This window comes from Myotis nattereri, assembly GCF_964212035.1.
Source record: "Myotis nattereri genome assembly, chromosome: 9".
In the NCBI taxonomy this organism is placed as follows: Eukaryota; Metazoa; Chordata; class Mammalia; order Chiroptera; family Vespertilionidae; genus Myotis; species Myotis nattereri.
Genome location: NC_138084.1, coordinates 6,104,297 through 6,126,820, shown reverse-complemented (window position 1 = coordinate 6,126,820; position 22,524 = coordinate 6,104,297). Strand labels below are relative to the sequence as shown.

At 42.7% G+C, this 22,524-nt stretch overlaps 1 protein-coding gene across 1 annotated transcript in view; it reads right to left on the bottom strand.

The window, feature by feature from the left end:
• Positions 1-10,259, bottom strand: part of TOP6BL (TOP6B like initiator of meiotic double strand breaks) — a 50,188-nt gene extending 39,929 nt beyond the window's left edge. The window contains exons 1-3 of the mRNA XM_081098495.1: positions 10,182-10,259; positions 7,728-7,860; positions 3,863-3,916 (exon numbers count right to left, since the gene is read on the bottom strand). Coding sequence (XP_080954621.1) covers positions 3,863-3,916; positions 7,728-7,860; positions 10,182-10,211 — 217 coding nt within the window. The 5' untranslated portion in view covers positions 10,212-10,259. The remainder of the gene's footprint in view (positions 1-3,862; positions 3,917-7,727; positions 7,861-10,181) is intronic.
• Between the last annotated feature and the right edge of the window lie 12,265 nt (positions 10,260-22,524).

Below are 22,524 nucleotides of genomic sequence, written 5' to 3'. Positions count from 1 at the left end.
GTATAGGGGAGATAAATAGTGATAGAAGGAGGCTTGACATGGGGTGGTGAACACACAATACAGTGTACAGATGATGTGTTGTGGAATTTACACTTAAAATCTGTATAATTTGCCAAAATCGGTTTGGCTCAGTGGATAGAGCGTCGGCCTGCAGACTGAGGGGTCCCGGGTTCGATTCCGGTCAGGGGCATGTACGTTGGTTGCGGGCACATCCCCAGTAGGAGATGTGCAGGAGGCGGCTGATCGATGTTTCTCTCTCATCGATGTTTCTAACTCTCTATCTCTCTCCCTGCCTCTCTGTAAAAAAATCAATAAAATATATTTTAAAAAATCTGTATAATTTAATCAGTGTCACCCCAGTAAATTCAATAAAAAGGAAAAGTGAGATGAAATCAATCAAAGTAATATGAATAGAAGAGGCAAGAAAGAAACAACAAAATAGAGACCTATATATATGGGTTTTTTTCATATTCCCCCATCTCATCATTCTCTTCTACTCTTTCTTTTCATCTTTTCTTCACTAGAGTAAGGACATGATAGGAAGTAGCTTCTAGACCTAGGCAAAAAGGGCAAACTAAAACCATCATGTTTCACCAAATAGATATTTATGATAGAAGTGGTTCTATATAAATGGGTAAACATATAAATAAATTAATATATAAATGGATTTCTACATAGACAAGTATATAATGCAGCATAATCTATATATATAAAAGGCTAAGTGACCATCTGTCCATCCGACCATCTGGTAGACATGACACGCACTGGCAATCTATAATAACAAAAGGGTAATATGCTAATTAGACTGAACGTCCTTATGGGTGTCATTCCGGACGTCCTTCCAGATGAAGGTGGGGCTGGAGCAAAGCCCAGGTCCCAGGTGCCAGAGGGAAGCTGGTACCAGCAGCTGGGGGAAAGAAGGCGTACTCTTGCACAAATTTTCATGCATCGGGCCTCTAGTACATAAATTAATATAAAATAATGAGAATTTTTAAACACAAGAATTTATCTTAATGGGCATCATCCTTCAAAGTATAGAAGATTATTCTAATTCACAGAGGACCTCAAATCTGGTTGGAGGTATTTTATTCTAATAAGCAATCAAGAGGAACATAAAGCTCTGTTTTAATTAATATATATTTTAATATATAATAATTCTATAGTATAAAAAGCAAAATTAACAAAAAATCAATTCGATTAGATAATGGAGAAGCCAAAAGTCAAAAATTGAAGCCTGTAGAATTATGAGAATGTTAGTGCTATATCACTGCAAGAAATGCAGCTATTATACAGCAAATTAGTTTTCAAGAAAATGAACCCCTTTTTAGACATGTCACACATGATTTTTCAGAGGGACTTTCAAATGGAATAATAGTCTAATTGACAATAAAAGCCAGAAACATGTTAGTAATAGAAAGGGAAAAAAAATAAGTTTCATTAGCATAGAAACGATCATTAAAGTCCCAAAAGTATCAAAGCTATCTGAAGTAAATGTAGAATAATGATGCAGAATAATGAAGGGAAGAAAGTCATAATGGTGACTGAACTTTAGAAGAATATCTTTTTAAAAAATGTTTATTTTTAGAGAGAGAAAAAAACATCGATTTGTTGTTCCACTTATTTATATATTCATTGGTTGATTATTTTTTAATATGTTTTATTGATTTTTTACAGAGAGGAAGGGAGAGGGATAGAGAGCTAGAAACATCGATGAGAGAGAATCATCGATCAGCTGCCTCCTGCACACTCCCTACTGGGTATGTGCCCACAACCAAGGTACATTTCCTTGACCAAAATCGAACCTGGGACCCTGGAATCCGCAGGCCAACGCTCCCTCCACTGAGCCAAACCGGTTAGGGCTATGTTTTTATTTTATAATCCACACCCGGTGATATGTTTCCATTGATTTTTAGAGGGAGAGGGAGAGAGAAAAAAGCATAAATGTATGAAACATTGATTGGCTGCCTCCCACACGATCCCCGACCTGTGAAGGAACCTGCAACCCAGATACGTGCCCTGATTAGGAACTGAACCTGCAACTCTTTGGTGTATGGTACAATGCTCCAACCAAATGAGCGTCCCAACCAGGGCCATTGATTGATTCTTGTATATGCCCTGACCAGGGATTGAACCCACAACCTTGGCATATTGGGATGCTGTGCTAACCAACTGAGCTACCTGGGCAGGGCCTAGGGAAATATCTTCTAAGTTACCAAATAAGCACCTAGAACATACGTACCTCCATAATAGTACTTAAAGCATTGTATTTTATTTTCAGAGCTACCTCTCCCTATGACTTCCTTGTGACAAGATGTTCAATAAAGGTTTACTGTATAAAAGTATAACTAGTTAGGGACCAAAGAAGATAGAAAACAAAAAACAGAACACATACCATTAAAGAGTAGGAAAATAGGGAGGTTTTCTTGATTATTATTTATTAATCTAGCATAAATAAAACACCCAGAAATATGAGCCTGTTTGTATAGGAATTGATCTGAAGTACTCCAGGTCCAGAGAAAAAGTACCTTGATACAACCTTGATAGAATAGATTGAAAACTAAAGGAAACTGATGTTGAATGGCTCTACAATATACTAGTACAGTTCCCCTAAAGAGAGGTCAGACCTTCTTTCAGGCAGAGAGAAATCAACTGAGCAATGAAGTAGATATAACGTAGTTAACGAACTAAATTCAGAGGCACACTGTTAATTTTGTATAAGTGCGTAATTCTTTAGCATCAGAAAATCTGATGGTTAATGAATCAGCCATCAGAGACTTCCTGATGAAGCTAATTAAAGAATATAAAGATTTGTGAATGGACCAATTTATTTATTTTTTAAATATATTTTATTAATTTTTTACAGAGAGGAAGGGAGAGGGATAGAGAGTTAGAAACATTGATGAGAGAGAAACATTGATCAGCTGCCTCCTACACACCTCCTACTAGGGATGTGCCTGCAACCAAGGTACATGCCCTTGACCGGAATCAAACCTGGGACCTTTCAGTCCACAGGCTAATGCTCTATCCACTGAGCCAAACCAGTTAGGGCTGTGAATGGACCAATTTAAAGCAGTTTGAAAATATTAAGGAATGCTAAATAAATAACAATAGTAATAAAGGCATAATGACTGATGCATAAGCTAGAAAGATAAGGGATTCAAATTCTGGTTTTGGACAATTTCTTTTGTGAGCTTCAGTGAGTCATTTCTGTTGCTAATTAGTAAGAATAAATAGCAATATTGAGTGGATGTTGGTAGTATTAAGAATCCTAACAGCTGAAGAGAAAACAGGCTAACATTGGCTACTAAATGTGATTAAGACTCAATTTTTATTGTGTACTTGATGTGCAGTACTTCCTCTTTGGACAAAAGCCATCTCCACTTCATCACAAGACTATAAAAATATGATTAAATAATCCTGACCGGTTTGGCTCAGTGGATAGAGCATCGGCTTGTGGACTGAAGGGTCCTAGGTTCGATTCTGATCAAGGGCATGTACCTTGGTTGCAGGCACATCCCCAGTGGGGGCTGTGCAGGAGGCAGCTGATCGATGATTCTCTCTCATCGATGTTTCTAACTCTCTATCTCTCTCCCTTCCTCTCTGTAAAAAATCAATAAAATATATTTTTAAAAATATAATTAAATAAATATGCATATAGTTGCTTTGATTTTTAAAGTAACAATTACATTAAGTCAACATGAAACAAACTGTCTTAATGCCTGTATAAACAAAATAAATAGGTGATTATTCCATAAACTATACTCAATTCATTATCTTCTCTCTAGTATTAACAATGATAATAAAACCATTCCCTTATATTGTACATGGCTTTTAGTCTCATGGAAAATGGGTAATTCTTTACCTTTTAGGAAGTTCCTGTAGAACAAACCACCATAAATGCTTTCTGCAGAAGCAACTATAAAAAACAAACAAGAAAATATCATAAATAAAACAATTAAATGGATTTTATCTAAAGAATCAAATGGGAGCCTAAAAATACGGCTTATAGACACAACATAAAAAAGGTGACCACTACTAATGAGTTCAGTAAAAATGGAGGCATCAAAGAAAAATTATGAAATCACATGACTGTTTGGAGCAGAATAACTTCTTGGAGATGGGACCAAATAGCAAGTCTTTTCACTTATATTCAATACCAGTACTGCCTCTTTGGATATTACTATTCCCAGTAGGAAAGGGATTTAGGAAGACTGCAAACTGTAGGTAGTAAATAGAGTATATCATGCCAATAACCCATATTCCAGTGTAAGATTCAATAAAAATTTTTGGCTTTCTTTTAACCAATTTACTCATTAGTAAAAAATACTTTATTAGACTATCAGGTAAGAATTCTCTGTATCTAGAGTTCTAAATTGGAATGTTAGGACATTTGGAGCAATAATTCTTCATGGGAAGAAGGTGAAGGAAAAAGCATACCCTAAGAAGGGGAAAACGATGAGAACTACATGGAGGCTTTTTTCCAAATTGAATATGTCCTCTCACTGAAGAATGTGATCTGATAATTAAGAATCTAATCATCACTGCCAAATGTGTCTATCCCTCAAGAAAGTTGTATTCTTTAAGCAGGGAACAAAGGTTGAGAATGTGACTAATGGCTACTGTACTGAGTAGCACAGATATAGAACATTCCCGTTATCACAAAAAGTTCTATTAGATAAGCAATGTCCTAGATTTTGAATGATCTGGACAAATGGTACATACTTCAAAAGGCATAAGTCCAAGTAGCATAGAACATTTAATAAGAGACAATCATCTATTTTTTTTCTTAGTGTTCCTCACAGGCATACACTGGCCATATCTTAAAGAAGAGTGGGTCATTGGGACAGGGATGGCATGTAGGAGTAGATCTATACTAGTGATTTGTGAGGAGCTAGAACATTAACAAGAAAAATTAACAAAATCTGTATGTCTTGCGGCATGTTCATGATATTTTTCAATTGCATGTCACACTTTTTCTTCTAACACCTCTTAGTTTTAAGAAGTATATGTCAACAACTGTTGAAAATGGGCACTTTTGGTGCACATGCTTAAGGAAAACAATCATCCTACACTCCATCCATCCCCCAATTTTCAGCTATACTTCTGTTTCTGTATTAAAGTGCTGTCATTCAAAGATGACAGTAGAGACTAAATTGTAGAACACATTTTTAGAGCAACAGCATTCCCCAAAATTCCCTCTTTAGAACAAATGATCTTAAAAAACAAAAAATTTTTAAAGAGCTATAAGGTCAAATATGTTTAGGAAATGTTATACATAACCCGTTTTGAATGATTCACAGTCCACGATGGCATATTAAAGGCTCTGAGAAGATCTAAAGTAATGACACTTTAGATTCCACTTTGTAAAGTATTTGATTGTCTAACAGTTAGACTCTAACTGCTATGCTGTATACCTGATACTAATACAAAATATTGTAAACTGTAATTTTAAAAAAAAACTCCTTGATTTTAACTGGCATTCCCCAAATGTAGATGACTACATTAGCTCCTTTCTCCTAACTCATATACACATCCTGTAGCACACATGGTGGGAAACAATCTAACAAATAACACTTGTTAAAGCCTTCAACAATTACTGATGGAAAGAAACCATGTAAGCATTTCTCAGCTTCTCGTGGATGGATCATTCCAGTAATAAAATTTGCTGGTTTATTGGAAAGTTGAATTTTGTGCCTCTTTTAGAGATTTTGAAGAACTAAGCCCCAATACCTGTCACTTTTTTAAAATATGTTTTAATTTTTTTTGAAAGAGAGAAAGGGAATGTGACAGAGAGAAATATTGATGAGAGACAAACACCATCGATCTTGCATGCCCCTACTGGGTATTGAGTCTGCAACCTGTGCATGTGCCCTGACCAGGACTTGAACCAGTGACTTCTTGGTTCATGGGTCGATGCTCAACTACTGAGCCACACCAGCCTGGAAAGCCCCTGTACTTGTGAATATGTCCTTATTTGGAAATAAGGATGTCATCAAGTTAAGATGAGGTGGTACCAGATTAAGGTGACCCTAAATCCCAGTGCTGTCCTTATAAGAAGACACAGACACAGATTAACATCAGGTGAAGACAGATGCAGAGATTGGAGTGATATGTCTACAAGTCAAGAAACACCAAGGGCCTGCCAGAAGCTAGGAGAGAGACATGGAATAGATTTCTCCCTCAGAGCCTCCTAAAAAGGAACCAAACCTACTGATACTTTGATTTTGGATTTTTAGTTCCGTAACTGTGAGGGAATATCTTTATTTTGTTTTAAGACACCCAGTTTGTGGTACTTTGTTACAGCAGCCCTACATAAGTAATATTCTATCTACCTGGTGAGACTATGACCACATGAATAGAAAAAATCTAGAAGAATATATATTGAATGTTATTTAATAATTATCACAAGAGGTAAGATTATCAGAAAGTCTCACTTTCCATAATATATGCTTCTGTAATGTTGGAATATTTTGTGAGAAGCATATATCACCTTTCCTCCTACCAAAGGAAAGGAAGGAAGGAAGGGAGGGAGGGAGGGAGGGAGGGAGGAAGGAAGGGAGGAAGGAAGGAAGGAAGGAAGGAAGGAAGGAAGGAAGGAAGGAAGGAAGGAAGAAAATAAGTACAGAGAGATCAGAGACAATCCAGAGAAATGCTCCCTATACTACATGGGTTGAGGAAATCCATTAGGCTCAAAATACCTTTGGAATGGGTTTCTTGCCAAAAGATAGTGTGGCTCAAGTCCTTTGCTTTGAGTGAAATCAAGTTTATATTAGCAAGAGTTTACTGGATTAGAATCAATGCATAATCTAAAACAACCATATATAGACCAACATCAACCTAGCCACATAGCTAACCATCTCTCTCATGAATGGTGGAAACTACGTCCAGTCAGAGTGGAGTTCATGTAGAGTAGAAGCAAACCAACCTATCATACCTCTCTTGAGGATGTTTACTGACAGGTACACAAAGAGAAGACATGTGATTATGGTTCAGGTGAGAAAATGTCTTGTAGAGCCTACAGTACTACCCAGTCTCAACTGGGACTCAGGGTGATTGCCTCCTCTAAGGTTTTAGGACAACTTCATTCCAAAGTATCCTTCAATAAATCTACACACACACACACACACACACACACACACACACACACCAAAACCCAAACAAACAAGGAAGTTATCACTTGGCAAGTTCAAGAAAATTAGTTTCAGAGTCACTCAATACATTAGCTTCTCTGAAAAGTTTAGACAAAATGGCAAAAAGAATAAGTGCCAAATGGAAGAGATATGTATTTTCAAACTAACTGCAAGTTAGGATTATCAAAGTATGCACTATTCATCATTTTATTTCTTTTCTTCCTCCATTATTTTTTTGGCTTCTCCAACTACTAAAGGCTAGACATGAAAGAAAGGAGATAAAATATAATGTAATATCATTTTGCTGTAAAAGAGGAGGTGAAAACCAAAAGCAAGAGTGAGATTATTTCTGAGCAATTTTACCTTAAGCCAGTAAAATAAAGGATCCTGTGATGTCATTCTACTCAAGTTTTCCTATATGACACATTTGTAAATCTATCAGCAGATACTTATTGCATAATCATTTAAGTTTTTTAACTATGGAACCCTGAAGTGGTAACATAAAAGATTATGACTAATTGAATTTTTAAAATAAACTATAACATAAATCATGACAATCAAAGATAGAGAAATCAACATTTTTCTTCCTCCACTTACTAGTTGTTACACAATGAAGAGTATTTTCCTGTTGCTTAGAATTTAATGCTTCTATGGAAATCACTAGCTGTCCTTCTAGCAATGCTCCATTTGCTGTTTCACACTTCCAGTGAATTATTAAATATTTCAAAATCTGAAAAGGTCATAATTCAAAGAAAACACAATCTTCTTTAGAAATCATGATAATAAAATTATGATAGTTAATAATTTAATTTCAAAAAATAATCTTGCTTGCAAAATGTCAGATTTACATTTGTTCAGAACAAAGCATTGTGTCTAAACAGAAGAAATAGCTTAGGGAGTGACCTAAAGGAGACAGTGAAATTCAACACAATGCCCAACAAGACAGGAAGTGGAGACACCAAATTCCTTTATTCAAAGAATAAGTTCATCTGGAAATAATTTGAAAAATTAAGTGGGGATTTGTTTTTCTGTCTCTTTTTTTTTTCTTCCCAAATAAAATCAAACATTAAGTTATGACTCATCTTTAGCTTTCATTAAATCAACATTTCTAAGGGTCATAATACTAGTTAAGAACACTGGCTCTGGAGGTAGATGCCTCTTTTTTAACCCTGATGTCCCAATTCTAGCACGTGACCATGGGAACTTATTGCTCTGGATCTCAGCTTCCTCGTTTATAAAAATGAGAACCACATACGGCTACTGCTGAACATGCAAACTGCTTAATACAGTGCCTGGCATGTAGTAAATGCTTAATAAATATTACCCATTATCCTATATAATAAAAGGATAATATGCAAATTGACCCTAACAGAACAACTGGGAATGACTGGTCACTATGACACACACTGACCACCAGGGGGCAGGCGCTCAATGCAGGAGCTGCCCCCTGGTGGTCAGTGCACTCCCACAGGGGGAGCTCTGCTCAGCCACAGGCCAGGCTGATCAAGCACAGTGATGGTGGCGGCAGCCTTTCCCGCCTCCTCAGCAGCGCTAAGGATGTCTGTCTGCAGCTTACCTCTGCTCCCTGCTAGCAAGTGGACATCCCCTAAGGGGTCCCAGACTGTGAGGGACCCCCTCCCCCCACCGCAGTGCACGCATTTTTGTGCACCGGGCCTCTAGTTTCTAATAAGCTCATCTTCAGTAGACTGCACACAGTATTTTAAGTTGAACAGATCTCCAAGATGTCTGGATGAAACATTCAATCTTGAAGAGATAAATTTGAAACAAAATATATTGTCTTTAGTTCCATTATTATTTATGAACGTGGACACTCACTTCCACATGAAGGTACCATACTAATGATTACCTCTTTAAAAAAAAAAAAAAAAGCATATCTCAGTATGAGAACTTGGGAACTCAGTCCTAATTTGCACCGGAGTTTACAAAGATGGCCTCCAGGATTTGCAGTCTAACTCTCCTTCTGGCATCCCGGGGCTTCCTTATCCGTAATGAGAGCTCGCAGATGGGAAATGAACGCTGACCGGCCAAGGCAGCGGCTCTGCGCTCTGTCCTAGGTTCCGTCGCCTGTAAAATCTCATCCTCCCACTTTCCTGGATGATAACCAAGGCGGCAGGAAGGCCCATGAACTCTACCCGCCGCCAGGTGAACCCCGTGTGTGCAGCTTACGTGCTATCTCGTCGGCCTAGTGTCGCTGACAAGGCCCGGTGCTAAGAATCAACCCGAGCCCTACCCGGTTTGGCTCAGTGGGTAGAGCTTCTGAAAGGTCCCAGGTTCGATTCGGTCACGGGCATGTCCCTGGGTTGCAGGCACATCCCCAGTGTGGGGTGTGCAGGAGGCACCTGATCGGATGTCTCTCTCTCATGGCTGATATTAAAAAAAAAAAAAAAAGAATTCAACCCAAGAACGGCTGTGGGGGCCATCATGGATGACAAGTGCCGCCGGCCGGTGCCAGGGGCTCAGTCCCACCTCCCAGGGCGGGAATCCGTGCTGTGGTCAGAGCTGGGTGCGGCCTTCCATCCCTCACCCGGCGGCTCCCGGCCAGGACCCAGGAAGCCGCCCGCACCTGGGCTGGCCGAGGGCCCACAACCGCTCCCCTCTCTCCCGTTTCGCACGGGTTGGTCCCGTCCATTCTGTCCACGGCCCTCCCGGCACTGGATGGGGCCCCCGAGGCTGGCACCCCTGCCCCAACCCGGGCGAACAGTTTCCTGGGCCTCGGTTTTGACGCGGGGGCGGCAGCATGTGGCCGTTCCCTCGGCTGAGTAACTACCCCTCCGAGGCCCCCGGTGCTTCACTGCCCGAGGCCCCCACACCCGGGGGCCCCCACACCCGGGGGCCCCCACACCCGGGCCTCATCGGCTCCTCACAGCCCTGTGTGCGGCAGGTTGACCGGCACCGAATCCTATCGTTCCCGAACTTTCCTTAGCCCCCTCAGGCAAGGCCACGCCCCTCTGCCCGAACTTCGCGAGGTCTCCCAAAGCCCCGCTTCTCGTAGACTACCCTCTGCTTTGTCTCCCTTCCCGGCATCGTCACCTCACACACAGCCACAGCCGTCCCCTCCATTTCGCACAAGGAGCGGCAGCGACGCCCAGCAGCCGTGCGTCCGCCGGGGCCTCGACCTCCGCCCGCGCTCGCGCCCACGCCCGGCGCACGACGCGGTTTCTTCCCGCCCGCGCGCGCGCGCGCGCCCCGCCCACCGGCCCGCCGCGCCTGCGCACTCGGCGCCGCCCCCACCCCCAAGCCTGCGAGCTGCCGGGAGCTGCGCGGAGCTACCCGTGGGCGGACAGGTGGACGCGGGGCTGGGAAAAGCCCGCGGGCGCGCGCGAGGCGGGAGGTGAGCGGGAAGGAAGCCAGGCCACGACTCCTCCTTCCTCTCGAAAGAAAGAGATTTTCCCACGGTCCTTCCAAAAACGCTTCCGCCGCCCTCAGCGGGGAGAAGACGCGGGTGCGGGACCCCAAGCCGGTTCTTGACCCCCAACCAGACTCACCACTGCGGGGGACGGGGAGGGGGAGCGGCTGCCCCAAGTGCCCCAGGCCAATCTCTGGTTTCCCAGATTTTTAGCAAATAAAAATGCCGGACGGACAGCTGAATTTGAGTTCTCGTTTCAAAAGCGATAATAAAAACTCGATAAGCATACGTATAGTCCATGCAATATTTGGGACAAACTTACACGTTAAAATTTATTGGGGCATTTGAAATTCACAACTGGGCGGCCTGTATTTTCACTGGCAGCCTGTCCCGCATGTCCCCAGGCCTAATGCCGGGGTGCCCAGCCAGCCCCTCCGGAAGGGGACCTCGCCCCCAGGGAACAGGCAGGCGCCTGCTTTCCTAAGCTCCCCGGGCAGGACAAGCTCTGGGGCTTCCGCGGTGTTTCTTGCTGAAAGGAAGGTAGTCCCTCCAGACTCCAGCTGCAGGGCTGGGGCGAGTTCAGGAAGGGGTGTGGCGAGTGGGGGTGATGTGGCTGCTGGTTCCTCGGGCAGCCAAAGGAAACCGGTGAGAGATTCCTGCCTGGCCGAGAGTTGCCCAAGGAGAAGGGTGGGACAGGGTGTTGGCTGCTTTCCTTCAGGGAGAATTCTTCCACCCCAGCTCCACGAAGCCAGGATTGGACAGAACAGGCAGGCAGCTGGCGGGGTGCCTGTCCGGTGCACAACCTTGGTGCTGCTCCAAAGAACACGTCTGCTGAAACCTGAATCACAGCTCTCCTGAGCCTGAGCTCACCGCTATTGACCAGAACTCTCCCCGTTTCAGTTGCTCACAGGTAAATCTGCTGGAAAAAGGTGGCTTGTATTTCTGGAAAATTCTTCATCATACCCTCGCAGCCTTGATGAGCTGGCATTTTGGGGGGAATCATTGGAGCCTTCCACTCCCTGCTCTCTCAGGTGCCCCTTTCAGAAGGTGCGCTGCCAAGGGGAAGGGAGCTAACGTAGTGGAATGACTGCCTGTTGTCACCACTGGCTCTTTATATAAATTTTTAACTCTCACAGTATCTTGTGAGACAATTGTTTGGTGTGTGTGTGGTTTTTTTGTGAGACTATTTGATGATTGAGAAACCAAGGTAATGAGGATGGCTCTATTGTTATTGTTAATCTTCACCCAAGGATATTTTTCTGTTAATTACCTGAAAGAGTGGAAGGGATTGGGAGAGACAGAGAGATAGAGAGAGACAGATGTGAGAGAGACACATCGGTTGGTTGCCTCCCACATGTGCCAAACCAGGGCTAGGGATCTAGCCTGCCACTGAGGTACATGCCCTTGACCAGAATCAAACCCAGGACCCTTCAGTCCACAGGCCAACATTCTATCCACTGAGCCAACCCAGCCAGGGTGGATGGCTCTTTAAAGTCTTTCCCATGGAGAGAGAGTATTGGCTCAGCAGAAAATGCCCCACCTTGAAAATGGTGTTGGGAATGAAGGGTGGGGTCATGAAGGGTGGGGTCATGTGGGCCTCCAGCTCTTGTCCCTGGAGCGAGCCTCGGGGATGAACATGCAGTGGAAAGCCCAACACCATCCTAGAGTCAGGCCTAACAGAGGTAGCTAGGGACACAACTCCCCACCCCTCCCTGTTGTAGGCAGAACCTAGGAAGTTAACCTTTGATATAAGGGCCTGCCATCAGGACTTCCACAGCATAAGCCCCTGTAGTCAGGCAAGGGTTAATGCAGGCTTGACATTTGGCGGGCATCTCCTCTGTGCTAAAAGGTCTTTGCTTTTTCTTATTTATCCTAAGTAATCCTCCCAATCTTGTATGGGAAGTGTTGTTATCATTTTATAAATAATGAAGTTGAGGTTCCAAGAAGAGATTGTATCACACTGAGTTTGTAAATGGCAGAGCCAAAATGTGAAACAAAAATCCTGTTTAAGAAATATGTTTTTATTTTTTTAATATATTTTATTGATTTTTTTACAGAGAGGAAGGGAAAGGACAGAGAGTTAGAAGCATCGATGAGAGAGAAACATCGATCGGCTGACTCCTGCACACCCTCCACTGGGGATGTGCCTGCAACCAAGGTACATGCCCTTGACCGGAATCAAACCTGGGATCCTTCAGTCCACAGGCCGATGCTCTCTCCACTGAGCCAAACCGGTCAGGGCAGAAATATGTTTTTATTTATTTCAGAAAAGAAGGGAGAGGGAAAGAGAGAGAGAAACATCAATGATGAGAGAGAATCATTGATTGGCTGCCTCCTGCACACCCCACACTGGCGATCAACCCCAACACCCAGACATGTGCCCTGACAAGGAATCAAACCGTGACCTCCTGGTTCATAGGTTATACTGTCCAACCACTTAGCCACACCAGCCAGGCTGAAACAAAAATCTTTAAACCTTTCTTTCCACTCCCCAACAGCTACCCAGTGCATCTCCCACCTGGATGTGACTTGCCTGACTGCTTGTCTCAGAATTCTATAGTATGAGAGCACAAATATTACCATGAGAAGCAAACACCTCTGTTGAAAAACTAAGAAGCCAATGAACTCAGATGCCCTCATCTCCCACAAACTAAGGCTTGAATGAGCCACAGCATCCAGCCCTTCTCTCACCCAGCAGTTTCTGCCCCCAACCTGTCTGGGGTCTGGGGTCTAATCTACTATTGGACTGACTCCACATTCTTTTTTTTTTTTTTTGGTGCATGGGCCAGGAAACTGACTCCACATTCTTAAAACTCTTTTTACTCAGACCTCATTTTTAGAGCAATAGAATGTTAGAGCCTGAAGGGACTATAGAGGTTATCAATTATCTTCAATAGATGAAGAAATTTGAGGCCCAAAGAAGTTAATGATCTACTCATTAAAGTCACCTTCGTCAACTAGGTCAACCAAGGAGCCTTGAATGCTGCTCCGGATGTTTTCTGCCCCGGTGTCCAGGGTTTTAGCAGTGCCTTCAGGGGGCCGGCTCTCCCAGTCCTTAGACTTAGTGGTGTACTGATTCTGCTTCCACTCCTCCACTCACCTCAGGATTTTGAATAGTGTTTCCTGTCCAGTTTGGACATCCTGTTTATTTTCAGAAGAAATCCCTTGTCTAGCCAGAAGACACCCCACCTGAAGAGCCCCAGGTTGCTTCTGACCCAAACCAAGGGTTTGAATGAAACCAGACCTCCTAGAGGATGCTGCCAGGTGAACAGTCACATTTTAGGGACTGGAGCTGGCTCTCCCTTCTGAATGCCCTTTCAGTGTATGTCATTCCTAGACACTTCTTAGGTCCTGCCTTATTCTCAGGCTCCCTTAGAGCAGTCGAAGGCCCTGAAGAGACTGACCCCAAGAACTTAGGTGAAAAATATTCCTGAGGTCCCCCTTATCAGGCTGATGCAAAATGAAGTCCATTGGAGGGGTTTCTTTCACTCTAGAGAACTATTAAAAGGCTATTTCCGCCCTAACTAATTTGGTTCAGTGAATAGAGTGTCAGCCTGTGGACCAAAGGGTCCCGGGTTTGATTCCAGTAAAGGACGCGTACCTTGGTTGCAGGCTCCTCCCCTGCCTATGCCCTGGTGGGGGCTCGTGCAGGAGACAACCAATCGATTTGTTTCTCTCACATTGATATTTCTCTCTGTCTTTCCTTCTCTCTTCCACTTTCTCTAAAAATCAATGGGAAAATATCCTCAGGTGAAGATAAATAAAATTAAATAAAATAGCTGTTTCCCATACAGACAATAGGAAAGGGTTAACTTTCTCTCAGGTCCTGAGCAAAGTCTGTCCCCCACCAGTTCCCATAACCGGGTTTCCTGAAGTGGAGCAGGTCCCAGGTGCCTCTCCACTAATCACATCCTTGGAAATGGGGCCACGAAGCTCAGATTAGCTCATCCCGTCACCTTCTTGAGGCCTTCTCCACCTGGAGCACAGAATCTGGGGCAGCTTCACTACTCACCTCTCTCTGCTTTCCTATCAGGGGTCAAACAGGGATGTTTGTGCAGAGGAATGTTAGGTGAGGGGGCACTAGAGGCCATAGTGGTGCTGACTTTTGTGCCACTTCTTGGGACCACAGCATTCATTCTTCCTCACTCTAAGATTTATGGGCCAAGTAAAGATCCTCCAACCCCAGAAAACTACCAAAGCTTATATGACTAGAGTCATGTTTTCTTCTTCACTCCATTCTGTTCTCTTCCTCTCCTTCTTGAAATAACTGACAATGATACTGGATTGCTTCCCGTTTTTCCTGGCTGAGAATCACCCTTTGCACAGAGTCTCTGGTTTTTCCACCAGTAGCAGGTTCTGGGGCCAGCCCAGGAGATCTTATTCCTTTCCTGTTAGTGTCCAATTTCTCCTCTTCCTAGATAACCAATAAAATCTGTAGCACAAAGTGGTTCTGCCCTCTGTAATTGTCTTTTACCTTCTTTCTAGGTAGGTGCATTTGTCCTACCCGCTGATATCCACTGGGAAGGAAGTATTCTTTGTGGCATAGAAGCCTTGAGAATGCAAACAGCAATGTCATCTAGTCACAGATGGCGAAGTAAATCTATTGATCCAAAGGCCAGATGATCAACTTTATTTGAAAGACAAATAGGCTAACTGGGACAAAGATTTGCCTTCTGGGGGTCCCACTAAAAAGGACACTGACTGCGTGTGTTCAGCCTTGGATCAGTCTTTTGTATGTCCACAGTGCTCTGAAGGACTTCACCAGGAATGCTGGTGTACAAAGTCTCTAAAGCTGGTAATATGGAACCTCATTGCGCTGATTTTTCACTGATTTCTTAACTTGACTTGATTTTCATCTGTTCTAGTTTTCAGGCCATTTCTATCTTCTGTTTCCCCAACTTTCATTCTCACCTGTTGAAAACAGACTGTGGGATCCAAAGTCTAAAGGGGTCAGGATGTCTGAATTATTTTCTCATTTTACCACTCACTTTAGGTGTTATGTTCTAGTTTTCCACAACTAAAATAGGAAAATTCCCCCAGGAATGTAGTTAAAATAACATCTGTGAGACAATTTGAGAGTTTTAGAATCTTCAAATTAGAAGAAATCTTAGAAATCATTTAATCTAGTATTTCCTAACCAGAGGAACAATATTTTTTCCAATTCCTTTTCTTTATCCCCACCCCTCTTCCTGACTAGGCTCTCTCTACCTCCTTTCTCATGTCTTCCTGGTATTCAAGATAGAGAATTGATCTACTTTGCACAATATATTTAGTGTGTAGAGGGTTGGGAAACACTGCCCTAATTCACCTCCCTATTTCATGCAGTAGTCATTCCAACAGTCCTGACAAGATGATATCTAGCTTTTAATTAAATATCTACTGTTGGGAAATTCGCCACCTCAGAATCAACCCATTCCAGTTCTGGACAGCAGTGATTTGGTGGAGACTTTTTTCATTTTATTGAATTGAAACCACAGAAAACTCATCTAATCCTTTTGTAAAAGGGAGTGGGGAATACCCAGGATTGTTCTTGTTAACTTGTCACAGTGGTTCAGGCCTGGCCTGAGTGATTATATTCCAGATGTAATGTGCTTTGTACACGAGCTGTGTTCCTAAAACATCATACAAACCCAATTTTGTGTGAATCAAATCATTTTAGACATACTGGGAAGTTGACTATTTTAAAAAAAGCACAAAAAACTTGTTTTCAGTTCTCTCATAAACTGAAGAATACCTTTGCAATACAAATAACCTCTCCCATTAACCTTTTATGCAAATCTAGATTTTCCTACATCATTACAGGCACACCTCATTTTGTTGCACTTCACTTTATAGTGCTTCAAGGATGTTGTGTTTTTACAAATTGTCTTACAATTTTTTTTTACAGACTGAAGGCAAGACCCTCCACCAGCAAAAAGATTACAACTTCCTTTACTGCAATGCTTGCTTTATTGCATTGGTCTGGAACTAAGCCTGTAATATCTCTGAGGTATGCCTGTATGTTTTACTTAAGGCAAGAGTTGCCTACATACAAAACAAGTAAAATAATGCTCCTTATCAGACATCAGGCACCTGACATGCATTATTTAATTTCTTACCACAACTTCTTTAAAATTATCTCCTATTTACAGATGAGAAAACCAAGGCTCAGAGAAATTAAATAATTTGTTCAAGGTCACACAATTATAATGTGATGGGCCAGGATTTCAACAAGGCCATAAGACTCCAGAGTCTTGTTTCTAACCACCAGGAAGTTTTGGGTGCCACTAATAGTTGAAGAAGAATAATGCCACGGTACAAGTAAATTAAGTTACAATACAGAAAACTGACCTAAAATTTCTATATTTCTAAGACGTGCACTAAATCTACTTTTGTTGGGTTCTAGCACTGTAGGTTTCCCGGCACAATTCACATTTTCCAGAGCAATTTGATTAAGGAACCCCAAAGACTTCCCTTCAGCTATTGGTAGTAAGCAGATGCTACCCAAATTTATTTCAGGTATACGGGTATGATCAGACATTTTTTCAAGGGGTCTGTATTACCAGGGGTTTGTGGCATATGCTTCTTAGGAGATAGGAGTGGTTCGTTATTGACAGGTTAAAATAAAATGTATTGAGAATCCTGGTTGATCCCAGCCTGCTCCTAGAAGGATTAGAACCATTAAAATGGGTTATTAGGCCCAGTTTTTAATAGTGTTTAGGTTTGGAACTTAAAAATAGTTTTAGAGAGATGGTCCATAAAATAGTGCTGTTTTAAATCCAAGTTGGACAAGGATAAATGGATGTAATACTTTTGTGTCCTCAGAGCAATTCCATTTTCTTCACTTTAGTCAACAACAGCGTTGACTCACAACCTTGCTCAGTTCAGAACACATCCCTCAGGGCTCCTAGAACCCCAGACTTTTCTACACTGTGTAAGAGGGCTCCAGGTAAGATTCTCTTCTGTCCTCCAGGCCCCACCTCCCCACACCCTACCATCAGAATGCCCCATTTGACTTAAGACTCTCCCTTGGCTCATCTGCAGACTTTCACTTTCAAATACATGATTATTCTTTGCAAATTATGTCCTGAGCTGGTGTTACACTGGCCTGCTGGTCCACGGTAGTCACAGGAAGTCACGTCTGTCCTTGTGAGGTGCTGGCACTCCCCTTGCAAGCCAACCTTTCTGACCTTTACCTGTTTATCAGGCTTATTTACAATCTCAATCACAGACTCCAATGAGGAAATATGTAATTTTCTTTAGTTCTCAACTTAGTTCTTCAGACCCCATTTCTACTAATGGCAGAAAAATGATAAACCTGGAAAATGCCAACTCAAGACAACTCAATCATTTCAAGTGGTATATGCAGTTTCTTAGGGTTCTCCTCCCTGTCCCCTTCCCTTCATGATGTTCTAGTTCAGGATTTATGGAGCATTCTGATATTGGGGGAAGGTGGGGTAAGGTCGTGTGCCATCTTCTGTCTCTCTTACCTAACTGATAAAGAGTAGCTTCCTTGACCAGCTGGGGTGGTTCAGTGGTTGAGCATCGACCCATGAATCAGGAGGTTATAGTTCTATTCCTGGTCAGGGCACATGCCCCGTTTGTAGCCTGCATCCTCAGTAGGGGGCTTGCAAGAGGCAGGCAATTGATGATTCTCTCTCATCATTGCTATTCCTATCTCTCTCTTCCTCTCTCTTAAATCAATAAAAATATATTTTATAAAATATATTTTAAAAAATCATGTCCCAAGTTGGCATTACCCTGGCCTGCTGGTCCACTGGGCCCCTTCTGCCCGCTATTGTTTGCATCTAAACTCTTGCTCTCTTTTCTCAATTCTTCGCTTGGCCTTGGCCACTGGGCTCTATGACCAGGGCATCTGCGGAAGAGCTCCTTGGCAGGTGGGGCCTGTGGTCTTGGTGTAGACAGCACAGTCATTGCTTCATGGAGAGCTTGGTGGCTCCCATCTCAGCAATTCCCGGTGCTACTGAACCTCCATCTGTTCCCTAGGTTGGTCAGGTACCCCTCAGCCTCTACTGGGGCGTTCTCACCCCCCCCCCCCACACACACACACGCACGCACACACACCAAAGCAATCCCCACAGGCACCCTGGCTTTCAATTTTCAGGTCACACTCATATTCCTCCTGGGGGTGGAGGGGGGGGGGCGGAACTGAGGAACTTTCCAGATTGCCTCCAAATATCAAGGAGCCAAGGAGAATCAGGCTTAGGAAGTGAGAAGGCTGGAGGTGGTGAGGAGATGGAATTTATCTCAGACCTGCTGTGCCTACACAGGCGACAACGCCATTTGTACTCTGTGGTGATTGTCCCTGTTGGCATAGGGTACTTTGAAAGGCTGTGAGTTCCAGGAATTATATGGAGCATAAGCCTCTTCTGTCCACTACTGTTTGCATCTAAACTCTTGCTCTCCTCTCTCAATCTTTTTCAGTTCTGCTCCAAGCTCTAAAAGGATTATATTTTCCGTGCAGATGGGAACCTTACATATTCTTTCCAATTCAACAGTTGATGGCATAAATTCTGAGCTTTGGGTTTATCAGGTTCTGTCTCTTGATATTTAACAGGAAGCTTCTGCAGAAAAATAAAACAGTCCCTTTCTTCCTGGCCTGAATTCATCACACATTCTCTCTTGCCCTCTGTTTCCCCTCCCACTGCCCTTCTCTCCATTTCTCACATACCCCATGCATCCTGCAGCATCAGGCCTGGTACCCACACACTCTGTGTCCCCGTAGCTGAGAACATGACTCAAGTGTCAGACTGTCTGAGTTAATTAAAATCCCAGCTCTACCCCTGCCTGCTTCAATGACACTGGGTAAGTCACTCAACCTCTCAATGACTCTGTTTCCTCTTCTGTAAAATGGAGTTAATCCTCAGAGTTGTTATAAGAATTAAATGAAATATGTCAAGTGCTAGAAGGATAATTCCCAATTAATGTTAGTGGCCATTATTCTTCTTCATTCTCTGCCTGGTTAATGCTCTCATATTTCAGATCTAGCTCAGATGATCTGACCTTTCTAACCAGGTTATAACTCACTGTTTTATTCTCACATAGCATCCTGACCTTTTCATTCATGACACTCATTATCCTTTATGATTATAAATCTGAGTATATAGCCCTGACCAGGTGGCTCAGTTGGTTGGAGCGTCATCCCATACACCAAAAGCTCTCGGGTTCAATTCCCCATCAGGGCACATACCTAGGTTTCAGGTTTGAACCCTGGGGCATGTGCTCTCTCATCCATCTCTCTCTCTCTCTTTCTCCCTTTCTCCCTTTCTTCTTCTCTCTAAAACTCAATAAACTCCAAGAGGATAGAGACAGTGTCCATTTTACTCATCATTGGATCCCCAGATCCAGCACAGTGCCTGGCACATAAGCCAGATAGTTTTTGAATGAATGTTTGATTAAATGGAAAGCAAGGAAGTGGAGCCAATGAGTGCAAATGATTCAAGAAGATTGTGATCATGAAGAGTAAGGGCAATGTGAAGAAAGATTGGGGTTTCTTGCTTATTAAAGCCAGCAAGTACTTGAGCTTGTTTAAATGCTGATGAGAATGAGCTAGTAGAGAGGGAGCTCACCATAAGGAATTCGAGCCATGAGGCTGTGGGAGGGGAGGGGATTTAGGGAAAGAGCCAGAAGAATCAGTGTCAGACAGAAGGAGGTAAGAATTCAGCTGCACTTGTAGGTTTAGTGGCAGGAAATCCTACCAAGACCTTTCCATGAGTCTTGGTAATGTAAGCAGAAAATCTGGATTTTCTGGGAAGCTCGGCATACTTGGTGGACATCATTTAATTCACTTTTGCAACTCATGTAAAAAGGACGTGGACATTTTCTTCATCCTTGACTGTACTGACACACTACAGAGCAAAATAACAAGTTTCCAAAGCAACTTGGTAACAGAGCTGAGACAAGTGATCTGTGTGTTCTCTTTATGGAGAACACTTCCTCCCCAAATTGGGAAAGAGTATGGCAAAATGATAACATGGTAAAATAATCATCGCTGACACTGGTTGAGTACTTGCTCTGTGCCAGGCAGTGTTCTAGTACTTCACCTGCAGTAACTCATTTGATGCCGACATTATGATACCATTTTACAGGTGAGGAAACCGAATCCCAGGGAGATTAAGTATCTTGCTCAAGGTCAAAGGCTAGTGGCAAAACTAGGTTTTACACCCAAAGAGCCTGACTCCAAAATGGATGATTTTAACTACACTGCTAAACTCTCTTTCTAGCAGAGGGGAAAGAATGTATTAGGAATCAAAAGAGTTGGGTAGGCCCTGGCTGGGTGGCTCAGGTGGTTAGAGCATCATCCTGATACACCAAGGTTGTGGATTCAATCTCTGGTCAGGACATATATAAGAAGCAACCAATGAATGCATAAGTAAGTGGGACAACGAATGTTTGCTCATCAATAAAGTGAGAATGATGCTTACTTTGCAAGTCTTTTTAAAGGATTATGAAATGTTGAAAATGGGAGCTCACTATACAAAAAACATTATTATTATTATTATGCTAATTAGAAGACCTAATATCCTTGCCTTCTAATTGGGTTGCAATCTAATAGGCTGTTGTTGAGACCCATAACCAGTACAGCAGCAGAGGTTTGGGGTTCTAGCTCCTTGGGCAGATCAGCTGATTCTCATCCCATCAGCTTTAACATCCCTGATGGAGCCTCTTTGATGACATAAAGCATACCTCAGTGTCCCCTCCCCCATGAACACACTCACTCCTACCTCTGGGAACTGTTACAGCTTATGCCTTCACTTCTTTGATCCCATTGCCTGAAGGAGTGACTGTTTTAAAAAAATAAGTAATAAATAGCCTGATTACAGCTAATATTGAGGTGTACCCCACAAGGCCAAGTTCCAATTTGGTGGTAGATTCACTGTTCCAGTTTAGAATCAGACTATCAGAGCTAAAAAAGAACATCAAGGTCATCTTTTAATGCAGCTCCCTGACCTTCCTTCCAACCCATTTTAGAGACTAGGAAAACCAAGGTCAGGAAGGTGAGATGACACAACTAGTTAGGATTGGTAAAAGAACTTTTTAAAATAAATATATATTTTTAAATATATTTTTATTGATTTTAGAGAGGAATGGAGAGGGAGATAGAGATAGAAACATAAATAATGAAAGAGAATCATTGATTTGCTGCCTCCTGTATGCCCCCTACTGGGGATCAGGCCTGGAACCCAGGTATGTGCCCTGACTTGACCAGGAATCCAACAGTGATCTCCAAGTTCATAGGTCAATGCTCAACCACTGAGCCACACCAGACAGACAGTAAAATGACTTTTTTGAACGTTGTAAATGTTTTCAAGTGGGTTTAACACAAATGATTTCTGCTTGCCAAAATCATGTCTGGGAAGTACTTCAATTTTATATTTGTTTCAGTGTGCATATCTTTTCAGACAGGAGCCAAATCTTAAAATTCCATTATTCATAAATAAATAAAATCTTAAATCCAATAATTCAGGCAAAGCCCATTCTTCACATTGCCCTTACTTGGCCATTCCAGGCATCTCCCTGGTAGAAACAGGCCGACATCTTCATGGGCAGTATAACCTAATGGTTAACTTCCGCCTGCTCGGTACAAAACCCTATCTATGATACTAGCTCACCTCTGAGCTTAGTTTCCTAGTCTGGAGGAACAGTACCTACTTCTTTAAGCTGGAGCGGGGATGGAGGATCACAAGAGATAATGTGCTTTTAGGGCACTTTATAACTTTGCTATTATTTGGGCATAATTCTTTTCTCTTCTAAGCAAATAGCAGTTCACCTTAGATTTAGCATATGAACAAGGAGAAACCCAACTGAGCCAGGCCTAGAAATGTCCACCCCCACTCCCACCCCCACCCGCTCTTAAGGCAGTGAGTAGGCCGGAATTCTGGTTGATAAATGAGAGGAGCTGAGAAGGAGCTGTGAGGAGCTCCAGTGACGACTGTTCTGAGAATCTGATTTGTGAGAAGGCGCGTGTCTCCATCACATGTACCATGGAGATGCCTTGGGAAAGAGAGCCGGCCTACCTGCCAGGAG